We start from the raw sequence: 18,684 nt of genomic DNA, 5'->3' as shown, positions 1-18,684 counted from the left end.
GCGCCATTAAACACTGCAGTGAATAAATTAAACTGTTCTGAATAGGGACTAATCAGTCACCAGCTCTGTTTACAGTATCTGATTATTCATTACTTGAATTGCAGTAGCAATGAAATGGTCCGAGGATGAGACACAGTGGATCACAAGCGTTGTAAATTACTTTTCCAAAAGACAAAATTGACCTAGATACTAGATAACTACAGAGTAATTGGATTTACAGCAGCCAAACATAGATTCTGCAGCAAGGGTTGTTTTTCTTTTGTTTGTTTGTGTTTTTGTCCTAAAAGGAACTCTACTTAAACAACAACAACAAAAATCTATAGGGTAAAATGTATCCTAATCACCAAAAGGACTGAAGTTTCCAAAATGTTATTTCAATGGCAAGTAGCAGAGGGAAAAACAAACTGGTTCTGAGGTGGAGAACCAGTATTGGTTGTATTTTGTATTTTAATTTGTTCCTGTGAAGTGATTGTTTATGATGCAATTTCTTCCAAGACCAGGGAACTGGAATCAATAAAGCAGAAATCTGTTTTGCTGAATGTGAAGTAAAAGGGATAAAATTAAATCTTCCTATAAGTTACATTTATAATCCTTAAGCACAAGTGCAGTTTGCTGCTCTTCCTTACTCCTTCTGAAGTATGGAGTCTTTTAGCATGGTTATGGCTGACTCTTAAAGCATGTGGTATGGTTCAAAGAGTTCTTAGGAAGTTTGCATTACAATTCAGAAGGTTTTCTTTGAGGAGAAGTGGGATATGGGGCTTTCTGTTTGATCTGTTATCTGTTTGATCACTCTCATGTGACTCGCTATTCAAATAACTTGGCTTGTGATTCTGCACAACGCCACACAACAAATGACTTTAAACCAGTTGAAAATAGAAAAATAGAATAGTTTGTTCTCCTACTATGTTAGGAAAGTAAATTGTGTGAACGGAATTCGTGAATCAAATAAATTCATTAAACGTAATCTTCAATCTGAGCTCTATGGACATACTGAAAACAACGACGACGAAACCCACCATGACCTGTAACAAGGTCAGATTACTACAAGCGCTGCTCAGTATGTATTTTCCTCCTGCCCTTTTCACCTTCTCACCACTGATACACACGTTCCTCTCTATAGAGCAGCTGCAAAGGCCAGAGCAGCTGACCCTTGCTAGTGGTTTTTCTTTTTATGAGCTGGTGGGCAGACCGTGCAGGAGCGCAGGGACATCGGTTCCCCTTGCCCAGGCACCGACTGTGTCTCTTCGCTGAGGTGAAGCCCAGTGCTGTGGTGTTAAGAGACCAGGTAAGTTTGTTCTGCACGTAGCCAGGTTATCCACATTGCCCAGATCCTCAAGGACTGATGCAGACCTTACCAGTGACTTCTCTTTCTGGAATTCAAGATCCCACAGTCATCCGTGCACTACGTAGACATGCTGGGCTGCGTATTTAGCCCTCACAACATAAGCCCTGATGGAGACATGGGCCTGGTGCCAGGCAGCAAGCATAGTCCTGTGTGGTGACAATGCTGGTCTCACTTTCCAGCTGTTTTGGACCATTCCTTGTGTCTTCTGTCATAGGAGCATAGCACTGGAAGTGCTGGTTTGACTTTTAAAGTGCATGACCTCCAAGGTTGCTTATGATAGTTAAGGCCACAGGGATGTGCTTAAGGGATCCCTCCCTGTCTTTTTTTTATCCCCTGGTTCATATGATACTAATCTTGCTGCCCGTATTGAGAAAACATAATAGCAGCTATAAACAGTTGCAGGAAAAAAGGAGAGAAAGGTGGGAGGGCATGGAGAGGTGAGAAGGAAGATGGTTGTTTCTCAATTCCTTTGTGTCCCTTCTTGCTGGATTTAGAGTTGTCTCAGATCCGCTGGCCTCTAAGCAGCCTTCTGTATAACACTTAAAGGTTAAAGAAAAGCAGGACTGAGAGTGAATTTAAGTATTAGGAGAGAATGGAATTTCTAGCCCATGCCTGAAACTTCAAGGCTTACCATAATTTATACAACAACAACATGACCTAGAAGCAACATTTCTTGGTAACTTCAAAGCACTCTGCAAACACAATTACTCTCGGTGCTACCTTATTCAACTGCAAAAACTGCTATAAATCATCTTTAATTTATAGTAAATTTGGTAGAAGAACAGCTGAAGAGATAAAGTTTGGGGTTTGATGGCAGTATTTAAAAAGGGGAGATGCAAATGTGAAAAGCACTTGGCAGATTTACTGCCTTGACAGAGGTCCAGATGTTAAACCGTAGCCCTTCCAGGAGGACTTCATGCTGTAGGAAGCCACTTGTTTATCTCCCCTTAATTTAGAGGCATTAAGCATTGTTCCAGGACGATGAATTCCACTGAATAAGTTCAACTGTGCCAGCATTGCTTAGACATCTCCAGCCAGGCTTGCACGTCCCTCTGAAATAATGAGTCTGAAGAGTCTCCCTGATCATCAGGAGCCATAAAACCTTTATAACAGCCAAAAGAGTTGAGCTGGATCCTTGCTCCCAGGATAATATTCTCTTAATTGCTGGCCAGGTTGGATATCTCTGCATTATCTTTCTCTGTGATCCCAGAAGGCAACGAGCAAATGGGGTAGTGTTCAATACTTTACAAGTAGCAATGCACATACATACAACTTTAGGAGGAGACAAGCCTGTAATGACGTACATTGGCAGGTTGCTGTGTGCAAAATTCAGAACTAGGTACACAGAAGACAGAAAAAAAAATTGGGGAACTGTAGAAGATAGTTGCAGTTATCCAATTTTTCATTAAAATGCTTTGAATCCTGTCCTGAGGAATACTGACCAAATATTAGCTAAAGAATAACATGCTATACCTCCCAAATCATTTCCAAAGGTTAAAAATATTACTAATATACAGAGTGATCGCAATAGACATTTTAAAGTCAAAATGCTGTTAGTAAAGCCAAACAATTTCCTAAGTAGAAAAAAAGCATTTGAAAAATACTTTAAACTGAAGATCTCTTTAGGATCCAGAAGTCTTTCTAGAACCATAAAGTATAAATGATCAGCAAATAATCAGCAGTTATGATCACCAAGCAGCAAATATAGGCCACTGATTGAAGAGATTCCTTGTTATTTTGCTCTACTCTTACTGCTGTATCCTTCAAAGAGAAGAAGAGAGTGTGTCTGTTTTGGGAGGAAGGGATTTGGATTTATTTTTTTAACATCTGCCAGATGAGAAATATAATTAAAATGAAGTGTGATGGGACATAACTAAAGATAGGACTCTCTGTGTGTTCAGCTGTGACTGTAAGAAGCACAAAAATGAGACAACAGTATTTTTAATGATATTTGGAGAAGAAAAGCCTCTAAAATACCTAAGCAGTTGTGGCATAAAACTGGCTAATTTGATTTTGTTTCTTGTTCAAAGCATCGAGCAGGGTTTTGTGTGTTTGATTGTTTTAGCTTTAAAGTGCTTGTGTTGCTTAAGAAAGCAGTGTCAAGTAAAGGCCATTCAGTGAGTTTGCTTGTTAAGTATTCCTACTTTTTTAAATTGAACAGAGAAGAAAATTCCAGAGGGGGTTGAGATGCTCTTTTTCAGTTCTTCTTAATCCATGATGTTGGAGGAAAGGAATGATACGATCCAGACCTTATAAACTGGCCCATTTTGTAATCTACTTCTTCATGATTTGCCCAAAAATGCTCATATGCTTCGCATATTAATCTCCACTAAGCAGCTTGACTTTTAATAGACTTGCGTTCTGCTTCAGCGCTTATTCAGTAGACAGATATCTACAAATATGGAGCTTTTGGAGTATCAGCAAGTCCAAGCATTCACCGCTGAGCTGGGTCGTGATCTCGTTGGACACCACCGACGCGTCCCCAACAAAGCGGTGGTGTTTCCTTGCCCCCCTTGCAGCTAGTTTGCTGCTCCCTGCCCTGGTAAGCACAGACAGACCAGAAACTTCAGCCAGTCATTAAGTAAGTGCTCAAGCCGATGCAAAGTAGTGGCTATACTGAGATACAACGATACCTCTGCAAAGTTAATGTTTTCAGAATTACTGCTTTTGCTGTATTTTATGTAACCTGACAGAAAGGCAGAATGTAATTTATTTGAGAAAGGTGAAAAAAATTTGAAAATTGGAAATTCATCTTGGTAGTTCAATAGTCAAAGCATTTGAATCACTCAAATGATTCTCTGAAAAAAAAAAACATTTCCACACAAATCCCAGCTCTGCCAGTTTATGTACCATATAATCAATTCAGATAATTTTTTTTTTTGCCACTTGGAAAACAATACTGTACTCAGTCTTCATGTGGTACTACCAAAGCTGTCGTGCACATCCACCTGCCTAGACAGTGTTTCATGTATATGGGTCCCTCAATAAAGGTTCGTAGCCTGAAGGTTGAGAGCGTGGGTTTTACCCCATCTAATACCATTTCAGGTGCTCAAGCACATTTTTGCGGTTCCTGCTAAGATACTTGTCACAAAACCTTCTGACTCCGAGCTCCACAGATTAATCTTGCATGGGAAGAAGATCCCATCCCCAGGACTTGCACCCATCTGAACGGAAATAAGCAGATTTCACAAGATCTTCACAACTTCTGTCAAGTTGCTGCAGGATCACAATCTTTACCAGTTTAGATTATACTCAGTGTAACACTTTGCTAGATATGTGCTCTACCTAATGCTTGCTTTTTATCTTGGGTAATTGAACACACACAAGGTAACAGTGGGAGGCTTATTATTCTTATTTAATAATTTACTATTATTATTTTCCAATTCTACAGTTAAGAAGGGGGATTTATATATGTAAGGTGTTTGTCAGTTTTTCTTCCTTATGTCATGGGTTATATCTCTTCTCTTTTAGGCTGTGCTGAGTCCTCTTATAGCCATTGCACTGAAAATATCTCAGATCCACGAGAGGACGGGGCGAAAGGGACCCACCGTCATCACCTGAAGGCACAAAGGATCATTAAACCAGGGCCAAAAGGGGAACAGCAAGGAAGAGACAGGACCTTGCTGAAACTCGTTAGCTGTTTGTGCCTTGTATGATTTTTAAAACTTTTCTTGGGGATATAGGGAGGGTGGGAAGAACAATTCAATATAGTTTTGAGCATATTCAGCTGCATTGGTCTCCAGAGACAGTAGTGCATTGACTTCCGCGTTAGACCTGCAAAAACTTTCTTTCAGATAACGAAATAACCAAAGGAAAAAAGGCCTTGACTCTCAAGTGCTGTCGGCAGCGCGGCGGGAAGGGCGGCCTGCTCCTTTCCGCGCGCTGCTGATAAACGTGTGGGGATTCCCAGGTCGGGGGAGAGGCGGGGGGTTGCGCTGCAAGCCCTTGTGGTGGATTTTCATGGGGATTCTCGCCACCTCCTCGCTGGTTTACAGAGGCGCGCGCGGAGCACGAGGCTTTGCAAGAGCGTTTCCCAAGCCCTGCTCGCCTCCCAGAGACACGGCTCGTCCCGCTTCCCTCCTTTCCATTCACCCCCGCTGTGAGACCGTGTCCGTGTCACTCGGGCCTTCAGGTTTCCCTGGTCTGGGCGCTTCTTCTCCTCCAAAGAGAGGCGGTAGAAGCCGAACGTGTCCTTCTGGCCATGTGTTGGGTGTGAGACCTCGGCCGTCTCTTGCAATATCCATCATGTCAGCAGATCGTGTTGCTGCTTACTGTGCTCAAGAGGCAACCACGCTGGTTTGTCATAACGGAGTTTCATAAAGCAGCGTGGAAGTTTCCTTAAAATCTTTGGAATACTCAGTCCCACTTACCACAAATGAGTGTATAGCGAAGGCAGAATGAAAATTAACACTAATGAATTATTTGCTAGCTGGACTCAGCTTCTCTTAGATTCTTTGTAATAGTGAATAATGGAACAAAAAGTTGGGAAGTGCAAAGTGAGAAGAGGTGGCCCAACATAAACCTGAGAAGGACACGGAGGGGCATGGACACCAGTGTTTTTCTGCAGTTCTTGCTACAGTATTTTGCTCTAAACAAGAACACAAACACTATATGCATGTGACTTGTTTGACGGTTTGGCTTCCTTGGGAACAGTGTGGTCACTTGTTTTATCATTTGTCAAGGTGGCTTTTTGCAACTGGCCTCTTTGCAGTGTGTTTCAATTCATTGCAGTTGTTGACTTCTTAGTGCAATTTAGATAATGTTGCAGTGAAGGAAATAATTGTTTTCATTTCTTTCAACACTTCTGTCAAAAAATGCTATGACATTTACTACATAATAATAAAGTGGAATGCTGTATTGCTGTATTAATTAATACATGATTGCTGATGAGAGACACTGCACTTTTAAGCATCCTAATAAAACTGCCTTTAATACAATTACATTATCTACTCGATCGATTGACTCTAAATGGATGAGAGCGATGTTTTCACAAGGTGTTCTGCTTTACCAGTAAGTGTTCCTATATGCCAAAAGATTGTTCAAGGTTTCAGTGCTTTTTGTATATAGTTCTTTAGAGAAGGCCTCTGTGTTCTCACATGATTTGGACATGTGAGACTTCCTATTCCCAGCATGTTTTCTTTGTCAAGGTCTGAAGTACCTTTCCAGATGCAATGGGAAGACTCACGGAGAACAGATCAGAACTAGAGTTAATCAGGGTTTTCACCAGCAGGTCCCTGTTTCTGGTGCTGCGTTCGGGGAGGACAGTGACCATAACCTCATTGAACGTGCTGGGGGCACTGAGATGCTCTTGTTACTAACACAAGAATTCAGTACTTGGGCATTCACGATGTGAGTGGAAAGAGTAACATGGTCAGCTTACACACAGACTCAAGGCTTCTCAAAACAGAACATTTCAAGCACTGTTATTAATACTAGGAGCTGTGACCGAGACCCGGACTCTTTTGTAGCTACTGCGAGGTTAGGAATAGGGAGCTGCAAGGTTCCCATGCCGTGAGCTGTGATTACACACGCGGTTACAGTCCTTCAGTTTTACCAAACTGAGGTGTTCTGGGTCCGGTGGTACCAAGACATATTCCCAGCACGTGGGATGGGGAGAAGGCAGAGGGAGAAAAAAGGACAAAGATGAGTTTCGAGAGACCAACAAGAGTGATAGTGATACCGATATCAAGGAGCTTTAGCAGGGAATTGACCAAAGTGGGGCTTGAATGGGTCTCAGGATCAAAGAAAAATGCAGTAAATGGTGGAGAGGGTAGGAATGTGGGGGATAAATTGCTATATTCAGCTGAAGAGAGATGATAATGAGGAGCAGATGGAGGAACGCTGGTGTGATACCACCCGCAATGGATTTGAGAGCTAGAAAAAAGAGAACAAGGACGTGCAAGTAAGAAGGAGGCGTAGTTAAAGGTCTGATACTGTGCACTGCTAAAGAAAATCAAACAAGTTACCGCGTTTAACTGTGCGTAATTTTTATATTCCCATTTGTTGGCTGTGTGATGTAGTAACTGCCTTCATCATTCAAAATAAACACTGGGTGGATCTGGGGAAAATGAACCCAAACTGGGGGCGATGTGAAAGGGTGTTCTGACTTAGCTTTCCACAACAGTTCACAAAAGTGCAATGTCTGACACCAAATTACTTGAAAACAGTGCAAGAGCGAAGTTATGCTGAGCCGACTGCAAGCAACAAACTGTTTGTTTGGAGCAGTCTCATGTGGGGCATGAAGATGAGCTCTTCATCACAGACACTTCTCATTTCAGCTCTTCAGCCTCATGTGGCTTGAGCTAAAATATAAAATACCAGCAAATTCACCTGCCAACACAGCTAAATAAATATTACTGACACTTCCTTTGGGCAGAATGTCCTTCTGTATGAAAGCTCGTATCGGGATGAGAAGTACACTGAGTCTGAGAACAATTTGGAGGGTAACAACACTGACCTAAAAGTACCTGATCTGTTCTGGAGCCTTGTTTTGATTTGTTCAGGTCCCTGAGGAAAAAGAAAATTCATTTTAACCTAAAGCTCTCAATGGCTATTCATGCCAAATATGAATTTATGCTAGGAGGTATGAGCAATACAAACCATCTAAAAGCTTTCCCCGCTTTACAACTGTTGATGTTTCTGAGCTAATCGCCCACACCGTTTTCCATTAAGCTCATCACCAAATAGTTAATCTAGTTTAAAGGAAAAAAAAAAAAAAAAAACACTTTTGGATGAAAGGAGCCATCCTGCGCCTGGCATGAAGGACAGCTATGAGTTCAGGTCTGTGTTGGTGGGACACTTGGGAGCAGGAAGTGTCTTTCCATGTCCTGATCACACATATGATCCAGCATGAAAAAGATGAATATGCAGAACGCTGCTTCCGTGCTGAAAGCCACTAAATCACCAACAAGAACATGGGATCGCTGGAAAGCTGCAGCAGCTCCAGCTCTCTGAGCTGCCTGCAGCCCTGATTGATTGCTTCCCACTCACGTGGGCTCACATTGAAGGTTACGTGGAGGAAAATGTAGACACCCACAGACAGAAGGGATTGATTCCCACCAGGATTCCGCTGTTTTTCTGGCTCATCAGCCTTGCCTGATGTGACGGATCCCTGTGCAGAGCCCACAGCCCTGGAGCAGGGCACTTGTGGCTGCAGGTACAGAAGTGCTGGGAGGTAACACATCGACATAATTTTGCTAGTTTTACTCCTTATTTCAGAGATTCTTTCTTTTGTGTGCACTGTTTTCTTTTTAATGTGCTTCTCCCCCTCTTTTTATCATCTATGTTTTTATTATCTTCCTTTCCCTGTGGTTACTCTAAGTTGTTTTATCCTGCTTTTCTTTTTTTTTTTTTTTTGTATCACCTGAAGGTTTACATCCTTTCCATAGAGGATGCAAATGTTTGGATGGAAAAAATGATTCGACGGTCTCATCCCTGGTCTTAGCCACTCTTTCTACCACCACCCCGGCTTGCATTTCTAATATAAATAAAACCTTAATGCTGAAGTTGGTTAAAGGTAGCTCAGAGGAGTGATGCAGAGAAGGTTTTTCCTGCTGCAACTAGTTCCCTTTGAGAGGTTGGGTGCAAACCAGGGTGGTTGTGTTAGCATTTAGCAACTGTGTTTGACACTGCAATTTTTGAGTGCGCTTACCCTGAATCATAAACAAGCACAAGGCATTTGTCTTAAATACAAAATTTATTAGTGAATATAACAGTAAAATACATGTTAAATGGTCATGATAAAACGAACAGCTTCAAAAACTCATGATACAAAAATACTCCTCTTCTCTCAGTATTTCCTGGCACTGCTGGAGCTCTGGACAGCAAAGGCAGAGTTTGTACCAAGCACCGTCCCCTGCGGGTGCCACGACGGCATCACGGTGCCGTTCCGCAGGTTTGGCCTGAGAACCGCGCTGAGTTTCAACGCGCCGAGCGCCTTTTCCCGCAGGCCCTCACGAGCCGCCGTGGCCGGCGCGTTTCCGAGGCCGTTCGGCTCCGAGTGCGGCCCCGGGGAGCACGGGCGCCGCGTTCCTGCGCCCCTGCCCGCCTCACAGGCCGGGGGCTTCACCCGCCCGGGGCTTCCAGGCCGGCTTCGTGCGTCCTTAGGGCCTGGTCAGCCCTAGGGGCCCGGTCAGCCCTAGGGGCCCTGCTCTGACGTGTGGCGGCGGCTGCTCCCGACCTTGGCGCTCTCCAATGGCCCCGCTGCTGCCTTCGGCGTACGGAGGAGGAGGAGGAGGGAGCGCAGGGCCTGCTGTGTCTCCTGGTGGGGAGGCCACCGGCAGTGGGAAGTTCTGCTTCTCCGGGTCTATGCTGTCCGCGTAGGATGGGGGGCAGCAGTCGGGCCTGTGAATCCAAATAAAACACTCTCAAGGCAAAGCAAAGCGAAGCAAAATGGTGTCTGTTGGGGAGCGCTTGGTTCGGCGCTGTGGCCGCTGCCTTCCCACCTCTTTGCTGAGGCTTGGCCTGCAAGGGGAGACCTGGCTTAGCAGGATGAGGGCAACGGAAGGTGTTGGGTTCCGGCTACATCCCAGTGCGATGGCTGGGATCACGGCCACTGGCTTTTTCCAATATGTTCTAATAAAACACTGAATTCCAAGGGGGAAAACCCGCTTTCCAAGTTTCCACCTATACATGGCTCACTGCGGTATTTCAACAAATGCCCAAGAAAAGCTTTATTCCAAAAAAGACATTATTGCCTGAAGTAGATTAAATAATTATTATTAGAATAATGACTGCTTTCCCTGTTAGCTAACCCAAATTGCCATGCGTTGCAATGGCAGAGCTCCCAGAGCATCCCTTGTCAGTGTTTATAGCGCTGTTTCTACAACAGCCGAGGAAAAGTAACTTGCACCCAGTGACCCTGCTAAAAACCTTGTCCGGCCCAGTGCCCATCAGCTTAAGAAACCATCTAGAACAAAGCATCAGAAATAGCAGGGACATTTCCAAGGAAAAAAAAAAAAAAGAAAGGCTTAGCAGGGACCATATAGGGAGCTGAAACTCATTGCAGGCCTTGTGCATCACGGAGCAATGTGGCAAAAATAAACAGCACAAGATACCTCCCACGGCTGCGGATCTGTGCCCGGCCCAGCACGATGTGACCAGTGATGCTCCTGCAGGATCCCCACCTGGTCCCTCTGCACATGTTGCACAGACCACCCTTGTAAACACGATTTTGGGCAATGTTCCTCCCTGTGCAGCTCGGACAAGGTGCCTGCAGGTTGTTTGTCATCGCGGCGCTGCGTTCTTCTCCCGGTGCCCATAGGGCAACACGTACCTGCCCACGGCGCTCGCACGCAGCTCCCCGAAGCCCCTGAGCTTGAGGGCTTCGTGGAGGGTGTTCCAGAAGATGCCCAGCACGAGGAGCAGGAAGCCCAGGGGCAGCAGGCAGCGAAGCGCCAGCCGCTCGTCCCCGCACCGGCAGAGCGCGGCGCTCGCGGACATGCAGAACGCGCCCTGGCAAATGGCGGAGAAGCTCAGCAGGAGCACGAGGACGCGGAGCAAGGAAAGGACACCCGCGCTGGGCATCTTCCCCAGCGTCCAGCCCCTGTGTTTATCCCGCTGTTTGCAGCCTCAGCTCTGCTCCTCACGCTCTCGTGCCAGTGCTTTATGCACTGCAGGACCAACCGGCCTTTGGAAGCCGTCAGTTAGAAGATACTCATTAACTCTTTGGGATACTCATAATCTCTCGTAGGATTAATTTATAATCTGCTTGAACCATCTTCAGAATACGGTACTTTGTGCCAAGCAATAACTTTGAATTATTGCTCTTGGTATCGTGTCGGTTTTCTGGCGTGGGTAATAAATGTCTGGCCTTCACTTCATGGTCGCCTTAAAGCAATTTGCAGGAACTTGAGTTGTATTTTGAATGGGTGTTTAGAGGGCTGAACCAAAGGTGAATCAAAGCGAAAAAAATAAGTGCAATCATCTAATTTAAGTGGTTTTTGTCTCTCGAAGGCCTAATTTTCAGTGAAATTAGAATGATGGAGTCCAAATTCACATTAGCTACAAAAAAGGGGCTGGGCCATTTGCCACTGTACCTGTTAATTAAATACCTATTAAAAAACTCATGTCCTGGGGCCTAAGTATATTCCTAATAAATATTCCTAATAAAATCACTTCAACCTTAAAGCTTTGGTGGCAAGAACAGGGCTGCTCATCTGGAGAGCATCACTACTGCTCTTCCCGTGCACCCTCCTTTCAGAGAAGAGATCCCTGTTGGGGCAAATATAACAGAATTGACTGCTAAAAATCCAAGTCTGGAGCAAAAGGCTTGGCTAGCTCTGTTGTGTCAGGGTGCAAGCAGGCACACAGGGTAAAGAAAATATGTTTGATAAACCTTTGCTTTTTACTTTACAAAAATTACCTTCCTACTTGTGGGTTGCTGGGGTCTTGTTTTGTTTTGGATATTTAAGTGATTGGGACTGTTGGCACAGGGACTTGGAAACGCTGAGCTCCCCGTGACCTCCATCCAAAGCTGAGGTAGTTACTGCAATTCCAATCATGGTCTGCAGGACTTGTACGTCTGGTACCACATAGAGTTCGCTGAAAAGCCTGTTTTGATGAAAACACCTTGTACTTGACTTTTCCATTGATCTGTACTTATCGGCGTGCACTTTTTGCCCTATAGCCTGAATGTGAGGTTATCGTATCAAGCTGGACATAGGATATCCTAAGTTAATTGCTATGGGAAAAGCTGGACAGCAAGTTACATTCCTGCCATGTGAAACATGCTGAAAATTTGGATACTTTCCCATTAAGAAACAGTCATGAATAGAGATCAAGAAATTGCAAGGCTGATGATTGAAATAACGCACTGCCAAAGCGATAAAGACTTTTCTGGGCAGTCTTCTTTCTATGATGCCCCTCATGTCACATTTGCAAACCTTTTCCCCTCTTCAGCAAGTTATACCCATAGCCAGGGTTTTTTTTTCACTCCTGAAAAACCGTAGCTGGTTTTAAATTACTCTGTTCTACAGAATGTCTATGTAAAGAAGAAGCAAAGGAGGATGAGAGGTTGCAATAGCCTCGTAATACATTTTAATTAGCACGCTTCCATTATTTTTTCTGATTTTTCAGTTACTTTGGACTTCCTTTAATGCTGTTCTTGGCCTTTTTGCTCCTTTCCTGTTGTGCAGCCCCAGCGTTTAACAGGAGGGCAGAGCCCTGGGCTGCCCCGAACGAGGAGGCGTCCTTCCTACGCGGAAGAAAACAGGATGAAAGCTGCTCCTAATGAGGGTCAGGCGAGAAGAGGGAACAGTTAACGCAGTGGAAAGGTTGCAGTGCAGGCCTGGCCGAGCACCAAGGTCAGGAGGCGGCCGTGCAGATGCACAAAAAGGGCTTCTCCTTGGGAGAGAAACCAGCGGGTATTCGGCAGGGCTGTCTGCCTGCTCTGGTCGTTCTGCAGGTTGCATTTCGCTTAAAAAAGGCCCTCGCTTGCCCTGTGTCCTGTTTAGATCTGCGAGGCGGCTTCCGTGCAAGCCAGGTCCAGGGGTTATGCTATTGGAAAGGAAATTTGTGGAATCACGCCCGTTCCGATGGGAGTTGTGAAACGCAAACTGTAAAATGTTTTTATGCATTAAAGGAAAAAAAACATAAAATATAAACGATAAAATTGAAAAGGGAAAAGGATAATTTAAATAAGTAAAATAAAAATACTAAAAAAAAGAAACTTGAAGCAAATATATGAGTTGTAACAGAAGTAGTGGTGCAGTATACAATATTGTATAAGATAATACTGTACTCATATCATGGGTCACATGTACTGAAAAGGGGTGATTTTTAGCAGAAATTTCAGAACCTTCTATTCTGTTCTAATCTGTAATGCACAAATTTTAATTGTGTGAAAAATCATAATTTAAAACTTTTTTTTTCTTTTTTTCTCTTCTGTCATGCTGGTTTGAGATCAGTTATCTACAGGAGTTGACTCGGTGGATATTGTGCAATGTCCTATGTAACTCAGTGCAGTTTTACCTTGCTTCTCCTCAGTATTTCTAATTTTTGCTGCAAGTTTGCACTTCAGGTCATGGGGAATAATTTTAGCTTTGCAGATGTAGTCTCCACCCTGTATCATACCTGCGTTTATGGTAACCAGTTTTGGGAGCATAATATTCATTTTTCTCTTTAACAAACAGGCTTGGCCATTTTTTTAGGAAACAGGTGAGAAGTGCCCTGTAGGTCACTTGCTGATGGCTCTTGCCCTTGCAAACGTGAAACGCTCACAAGTAGCCTTTTGGCTATGCTGGAAGGGTTAATGTTAAAACCGGAGTTCCTTTCCACTTGCAAATGCAGTTTAATATTATAACGTGTTTAACTTGAACCTCCTGAAACCTTTCTGATTTGACGTCAGTCGAGGAGACCAGCGGAGCCCCACAATCAAACAGCAGAACTTAGCTGTTTTAGGTGTAACTTTCAAAAATTATAGCTGTTCTTAAGTCACCATGATAAAGGTGCAAAAGCCCTTCTTTAGGCAGAGGAATTACTCCCTAATGTGTTTTTTATAAAAACAACAAATGATCCTAGTTACAAAATCCCATTTAGCAATTATTTTAAAGAGTGTATCTGCTGTCAGAAATGACAAATACCTGTATTTTTTGACTACAATGCATGGTTTCTCATATGTTTTTGTTTGATAAGATTTACTTGTCTGTGAGTTTAATCAAATGGGTTATTCTGGGGCCTTCAGAAGGCCATTTGTTGGGTCAAGTTTGTCAAGATGCAGGTGATGATAGGCTGTTCTTACAGCAAAACCAGCCTGCCAAAGCAAACAAGAGAGATGAAGATCACACACACCACACACAAAATGCAAAACGGTTACAGGGTCCTCACTTGGAAAATGAGGAAGCTTGAAGTGGTCCAAGGGACAATGATTTAAGAGACAGGAGAAATTGATGAGTAAAGGCGAACAGTGCCCATATGCTCTTGGCAGGTTCAGAAGATGCAGGCAAATGGATATTGTACAGGAATGACCATCTATACAGACTGTCTATATAGACAAGGACTGTTTATAAGGACTATATCCTTATATTCCACATTTAGGAAATTCCACAGTTAGGAAGAGAAAAAGAAAAATGTAACAGCTATTAAAATAGTCCATTAAAACCTAGTAAGTAGATTTTTAAAAGGGATTAGATGTTAGTGCATGCACATCCCCAGCAACATTTTCCTCAGTCTACACCCCCAGGGGAGTTTGTATGAAGACGCTTCTTCTTGGGCAGATACAAACCTTGTGCACTTATGAGATTTATAGAGTTCACTCACTGGTCCTGGACGGAAGAACCAGAAGAGCAGGGCCAAGGAGAATCCCCATCCTTCACGGGATGCAGCGGGGAACGTTGCCACCAGGACGAGGACGAGGCCGAGGTGCCGCCTCCGCTCAGGGCCCTTTGGAGCTCCCTGCTGGTGCCTCGGGATCCTGACGCGCTGCCCCGGAGCAGCGGGATGGGTCCCCCTGGGGCTGGTGAACCTGCGTCCTGGGGGCTCCTGGGCCCCGCTGGGGATCTCCCCTGAGAGCAGCATGGCAGACCAAGGGCCTCAGGCCAGGAAATCTGGATCCCAGGGAGCTTTTTTGGGAGGAGAGCAGCACTGACAACCTCAATGAAGGCCTCATTCCTCCTTTTTCCTTGCTCCAGCATCTCCTCTTGGCCAAGGAGAACAAAGGAGTTTATGGAGCCAGTGTTCTCCAGACACTTCTGGTGATTGACTAGGTCTACTCCATACTTGCTCAGGATCAAGGAGCTAGGCTGGATGACCGTGTGTTCTCCTTTACAAATCCTGTTCCCAAAGAAATTTACACTTGGAATAACTGTGCTCCTGCTAGTATCTACCTTTTGCAGCTCTTAACCATTTGCTGGAAGGGATCAGTGTCTTTAACTGTCGTGAACACAGTTACCAGCTGAGAGTCCTGGCTCCATTTTATCCTTGCGTGTAGATTGCTGAATGAGCTGCAAAGCAAGGAATCAAATGTATGCTGAGGTCCAAATCAGTGACACCAGGCATCTGCTGCCAACCTACAATAACAGATGCAAAAAATTATTGTAGCCTGGGTGAAATGTCTTGGCACCTGAAGAGGCCGCTTTCACTCTACTGTGGTAAAGTACTTGGTTAATACAACTCATTTCCTCATTTGGTTAATATAACCTCATTTCCAGAGGGCCCATATTCAGTGAGCTGTTTCACAGAATTCCATTTTTAAAAAAGGCAAACTCTTCAATAGTGAATGACTGCTTGTTTTTTAGCTGGTTTTTAAGTTACAGGAGAGTGGGGGAAAAAATCAGCTGCAGTGTGCTCAGATCCTGCACCAGTGGCTGTGAGCCTTGCTTTCCTACCTAGTAATGGCCAACTCACAAGTGCAAATTCCGCTTTCTTTCCTGCTCTTGGACACACTGGTGTCATGGGAAGCATGGGAAGGTCAGATGCAGCCATCTCTGTTTCGTCAGGATGGGGATCAGGCTGCATGGACACGTGCATGATTTGCTTTCCAGGCTTCGAAGAAGGAAGGTAGAAGACAACTCTCTCCCTAGTAGTCACATAAAGCCAGGTGTTTTCATGGGGCATGTTGTTCAGTGTTTTTCTTGGTATAGTTTGGATATGGAAATTCAAAGCTATTAAAATTTAAACCTGCTTCAGCCTATAAACAGGCTTAGAGTCTACGGAATGGCTCTGCATTTCAGATATAATAATATGTGCATGTCATTCTTGTTCATTTATGTCACTCAGTGACGCCAGAGAAATGATGCAAACGGACAGGGCAAAGTTGGTCACAGAATGTAGTCCTTGCTGCTCTGTGGTTCTTTTTTTCTTTTCTCTTATTTTTTATTCTCTTTTGTCTTCCATTTAAAGTGGATACCTAAGAATACAAGCAGGCAAGCAGTAACTGATAGAGGACCACCGTAATGGAGTGCCAGGCCCTGCTTGTGAGAGCTCTGCACTGCTCAGGGGCTTGTAAACTAGCCCAGCTGCCCTCTGGTTTGTGCTTCTAACCCACCAGGTACGAGGCTTGGCCTGCGCCGGCTTCTCACGTCCAAGAGGAGAACAGAAAATCCTGTTTGCATCTGGACTCAGAGGTGGTTTTGTAATCCAGCCACTAGAGGGGAATAAAGAGCCACTCTACATGCAGGTTTCAGCTAGACTTTTCTGCATACACTAACTTACCAAAGCGTGCACCCGAAATACTTCAGTCCGCCATCGGAACAACTGACTTGATAACTTGGCAGGAAACGATTTCCTTTGTACCCAAGTCTCTAACTTTTAGAATTGTGTCTTGACTTCAATTTCTGATTTTTGTGTTACAATGAAATAATTGTTCCAGAATTCACATGTCTAAAGGTGAGAGGGAAGTGCTGCCTCCTAGCAGGCCATTAAACTTGCAAAGAAATTATTATTTTATTTTAATCCACTTAAAGTGGATTAAAGTGGATATGAGGGGAGTGGGAGCTCCACAGTAAATGTGAATATTTGTTGAACTTGCTTGTGTTCCAGCAGTGAAAAGCAGGCAGGCAGGAGGCGTGGATAGAAGAGATGGCATTTCCTCTACTTCTCTCCTTGCTTGTTTGTGCTGTGTTTTCCTGTTCCTCGTGGGGTTTTTCTTTTGTGTGTGCTTGTAATAAAATTATTTTGATGGGACACCAAAAAGCAGGGCAGAAAACTAGCAAAAAATATTTTTTCATTGAGCTTTGATTTCTCCAAGAAGGCAGGAAGATGCCGTGCAAATTCCTGAGCTTCGCTGAGGGATGTTATAGGAGCAAGAACACATGAATGTGGATACCTGGGGTATCTTGTCCCAGTTTGTGATCAAGGAAACGTGGGATAAGGGAATGTGTTTGGGAAGCAGCATTATCCTAAATTGAAGATGGATGTGGAAAATAAACCCACTCAGAAAGCTCTAAATGCTCTTTCTGTGGCATTGCTGCCCCTTTTTCACATCTTTTGCACATCATGTTGGCGCAGCTGAAGATAAATGTACTGCTCTGCAGGCCATGGAGGGGCAAGAGACAACAGTGTTTCCCTGTGAAGAGGAAGAGAGGAGTAATTGAGCACAAGAAATGCAACCGTTTCAAGGAAGAAACGGTGAATGAAGCTATTGAAAAGCTCCAGAAACGAGATGTGTAAGAAAGGGCTGTGGTTATATTGAATTTTCACTCAGATCTCCAGGGATAATCCATCTCTGGGGCTTTATCTAGACCAAGTGATACTCTGGGGAAAATGTGTTTTTCCTGTGTGGGTTCAGACTAAGACCAGCAGGAAGGCAGGGACTGTGCTGCTAGCTTGCTGCATGTCACCTTGTTGCCATGTTGCTGTTAACTGCAAAAACACTTGGGAGTTAAAGCGCAATTATATAAAATACTCATCTGAAAAATAAAATTAATGCTATCTTGTTCACTGGAAGGAAAATACAGCAGATCTGCTTGGAGCTGAGCGTGGGCAGCTGGAATGAAGGTGATGATTGTGTTATGGCTGTTCATGCTCATGTTCAAAACGCTTTGGCTTTTCTGCAGGCCAGCGCAAGCGCTCTCCCAAGTTATCTGATGTCATGCCAAGAGGTTATTGATTTCAGAGCAGTGTTTTCTGAGAGATTTCAAGAGGCCTTTGCAGAACTGCCAGGGGCATTAGTAGGGTGACATTTGGGCTTGTTTATGCCCTTGCTGGTGACCTGTTTGGCCTGCAATAATGTTCATCCTCACTCTGAGCAATGTTTGGCAGATGAGCAAGCCTGGTGAAAACCTGGAGTAAATCAGTAAACCACAGCACCAGTGCTAACAACTTCTGCAGCAAGTTATGCTGGTAGCTGGTTAGTACCAGATGTGCAAATATGCAATGTTACACAACCAGGTCAGTTCTTCTGAACTCCCTACTTCTAGACATGAATATATGTTCTGGAAAACCAGTGCATGACCTCTCAGTGTAACTAGTATTTACTTTCCCTATCAGCATAAGCCTCTGGTGTGTAAGTCTGATTTTTCCCCATTATTTTTGTCCAGTGCATATCACCAGTACAAAGTACAATATAGAGAGCAGCTAACAAACACTAGGTGATGTGAGGAGGAGCTTAAGGCCACAGCTGGGGGTTACTGCACTTAACCTTATTAATTGTGCAAAACTTTTTCCTACCATTTTTCTAATCTTCATTGAGTTCAGCTACTCCTCTGCAGAGGGAAAATTCCTGGATGAGGAATTTGTGATAGTCCAGCCTCTGAAAATCAAAGTACGTTTCCTTGACCAGTAACAGTGAACACTGACATGCAACACTGATCATCGCAGTCTCTTCTCTGGTGCTGGGTTACCAAGTGTCCCTGGGCAAAAAGCCTGAGATTTCAGAAAACTCTTTAAAAAGGGCTTCAAAT

The 18,684-nt window shown here is 44.0% G+C and overlaps 1 protein-coding gene across 1 annotated transcript in view; it reads left to right on the top strand.

Annotated features, from left to right (window-relative positions):
- PGM5 (phosphoglucomutase 5) overlaps window positions 1-5,200 on the top strand; it is a 64,942-nt gene extending 59,742 nt beyond the window's left edge. Inside the window, exon 11 of the mRNA XM_088527912.1 lies at window positions 4,817-5,200. Within this exon, the coding sequence (XP_088384038.1) occupies window positions 4,817-4,906 (90 nt within the window). The 3' untranslated portion in view covers window positions 4,907-5,200. The remainder of the gene's footprint in view (window positions 1-4,816) is intronic.
- Window positions 5,201-18,684: the final 13,484 nt, after the last annotated feature.

The sequence above is a fragment of the Tinamus guttatus genome, unplaced genomic scaffold (assembly GCF_059628265.1).
Source record: "Tinamus guttatus ecotype Peru unplaced genomic scaffold, ASM5962826v1 Tinamus_guttatus_pri_ptg000295l, whole genome shotgun sequence".
NCBI classification, from domain to species: Eukaryota; Metazoa; Chordata; class Aves; order Tinamiformes; family Tinamidae; genus Tinamus; species Tinamus guttatus.
The sequence above is the reverse complement of the archived record's forward strand: the minus strand, read 5'-3'. Positions and strand labels throughout refer to the sequence as shown.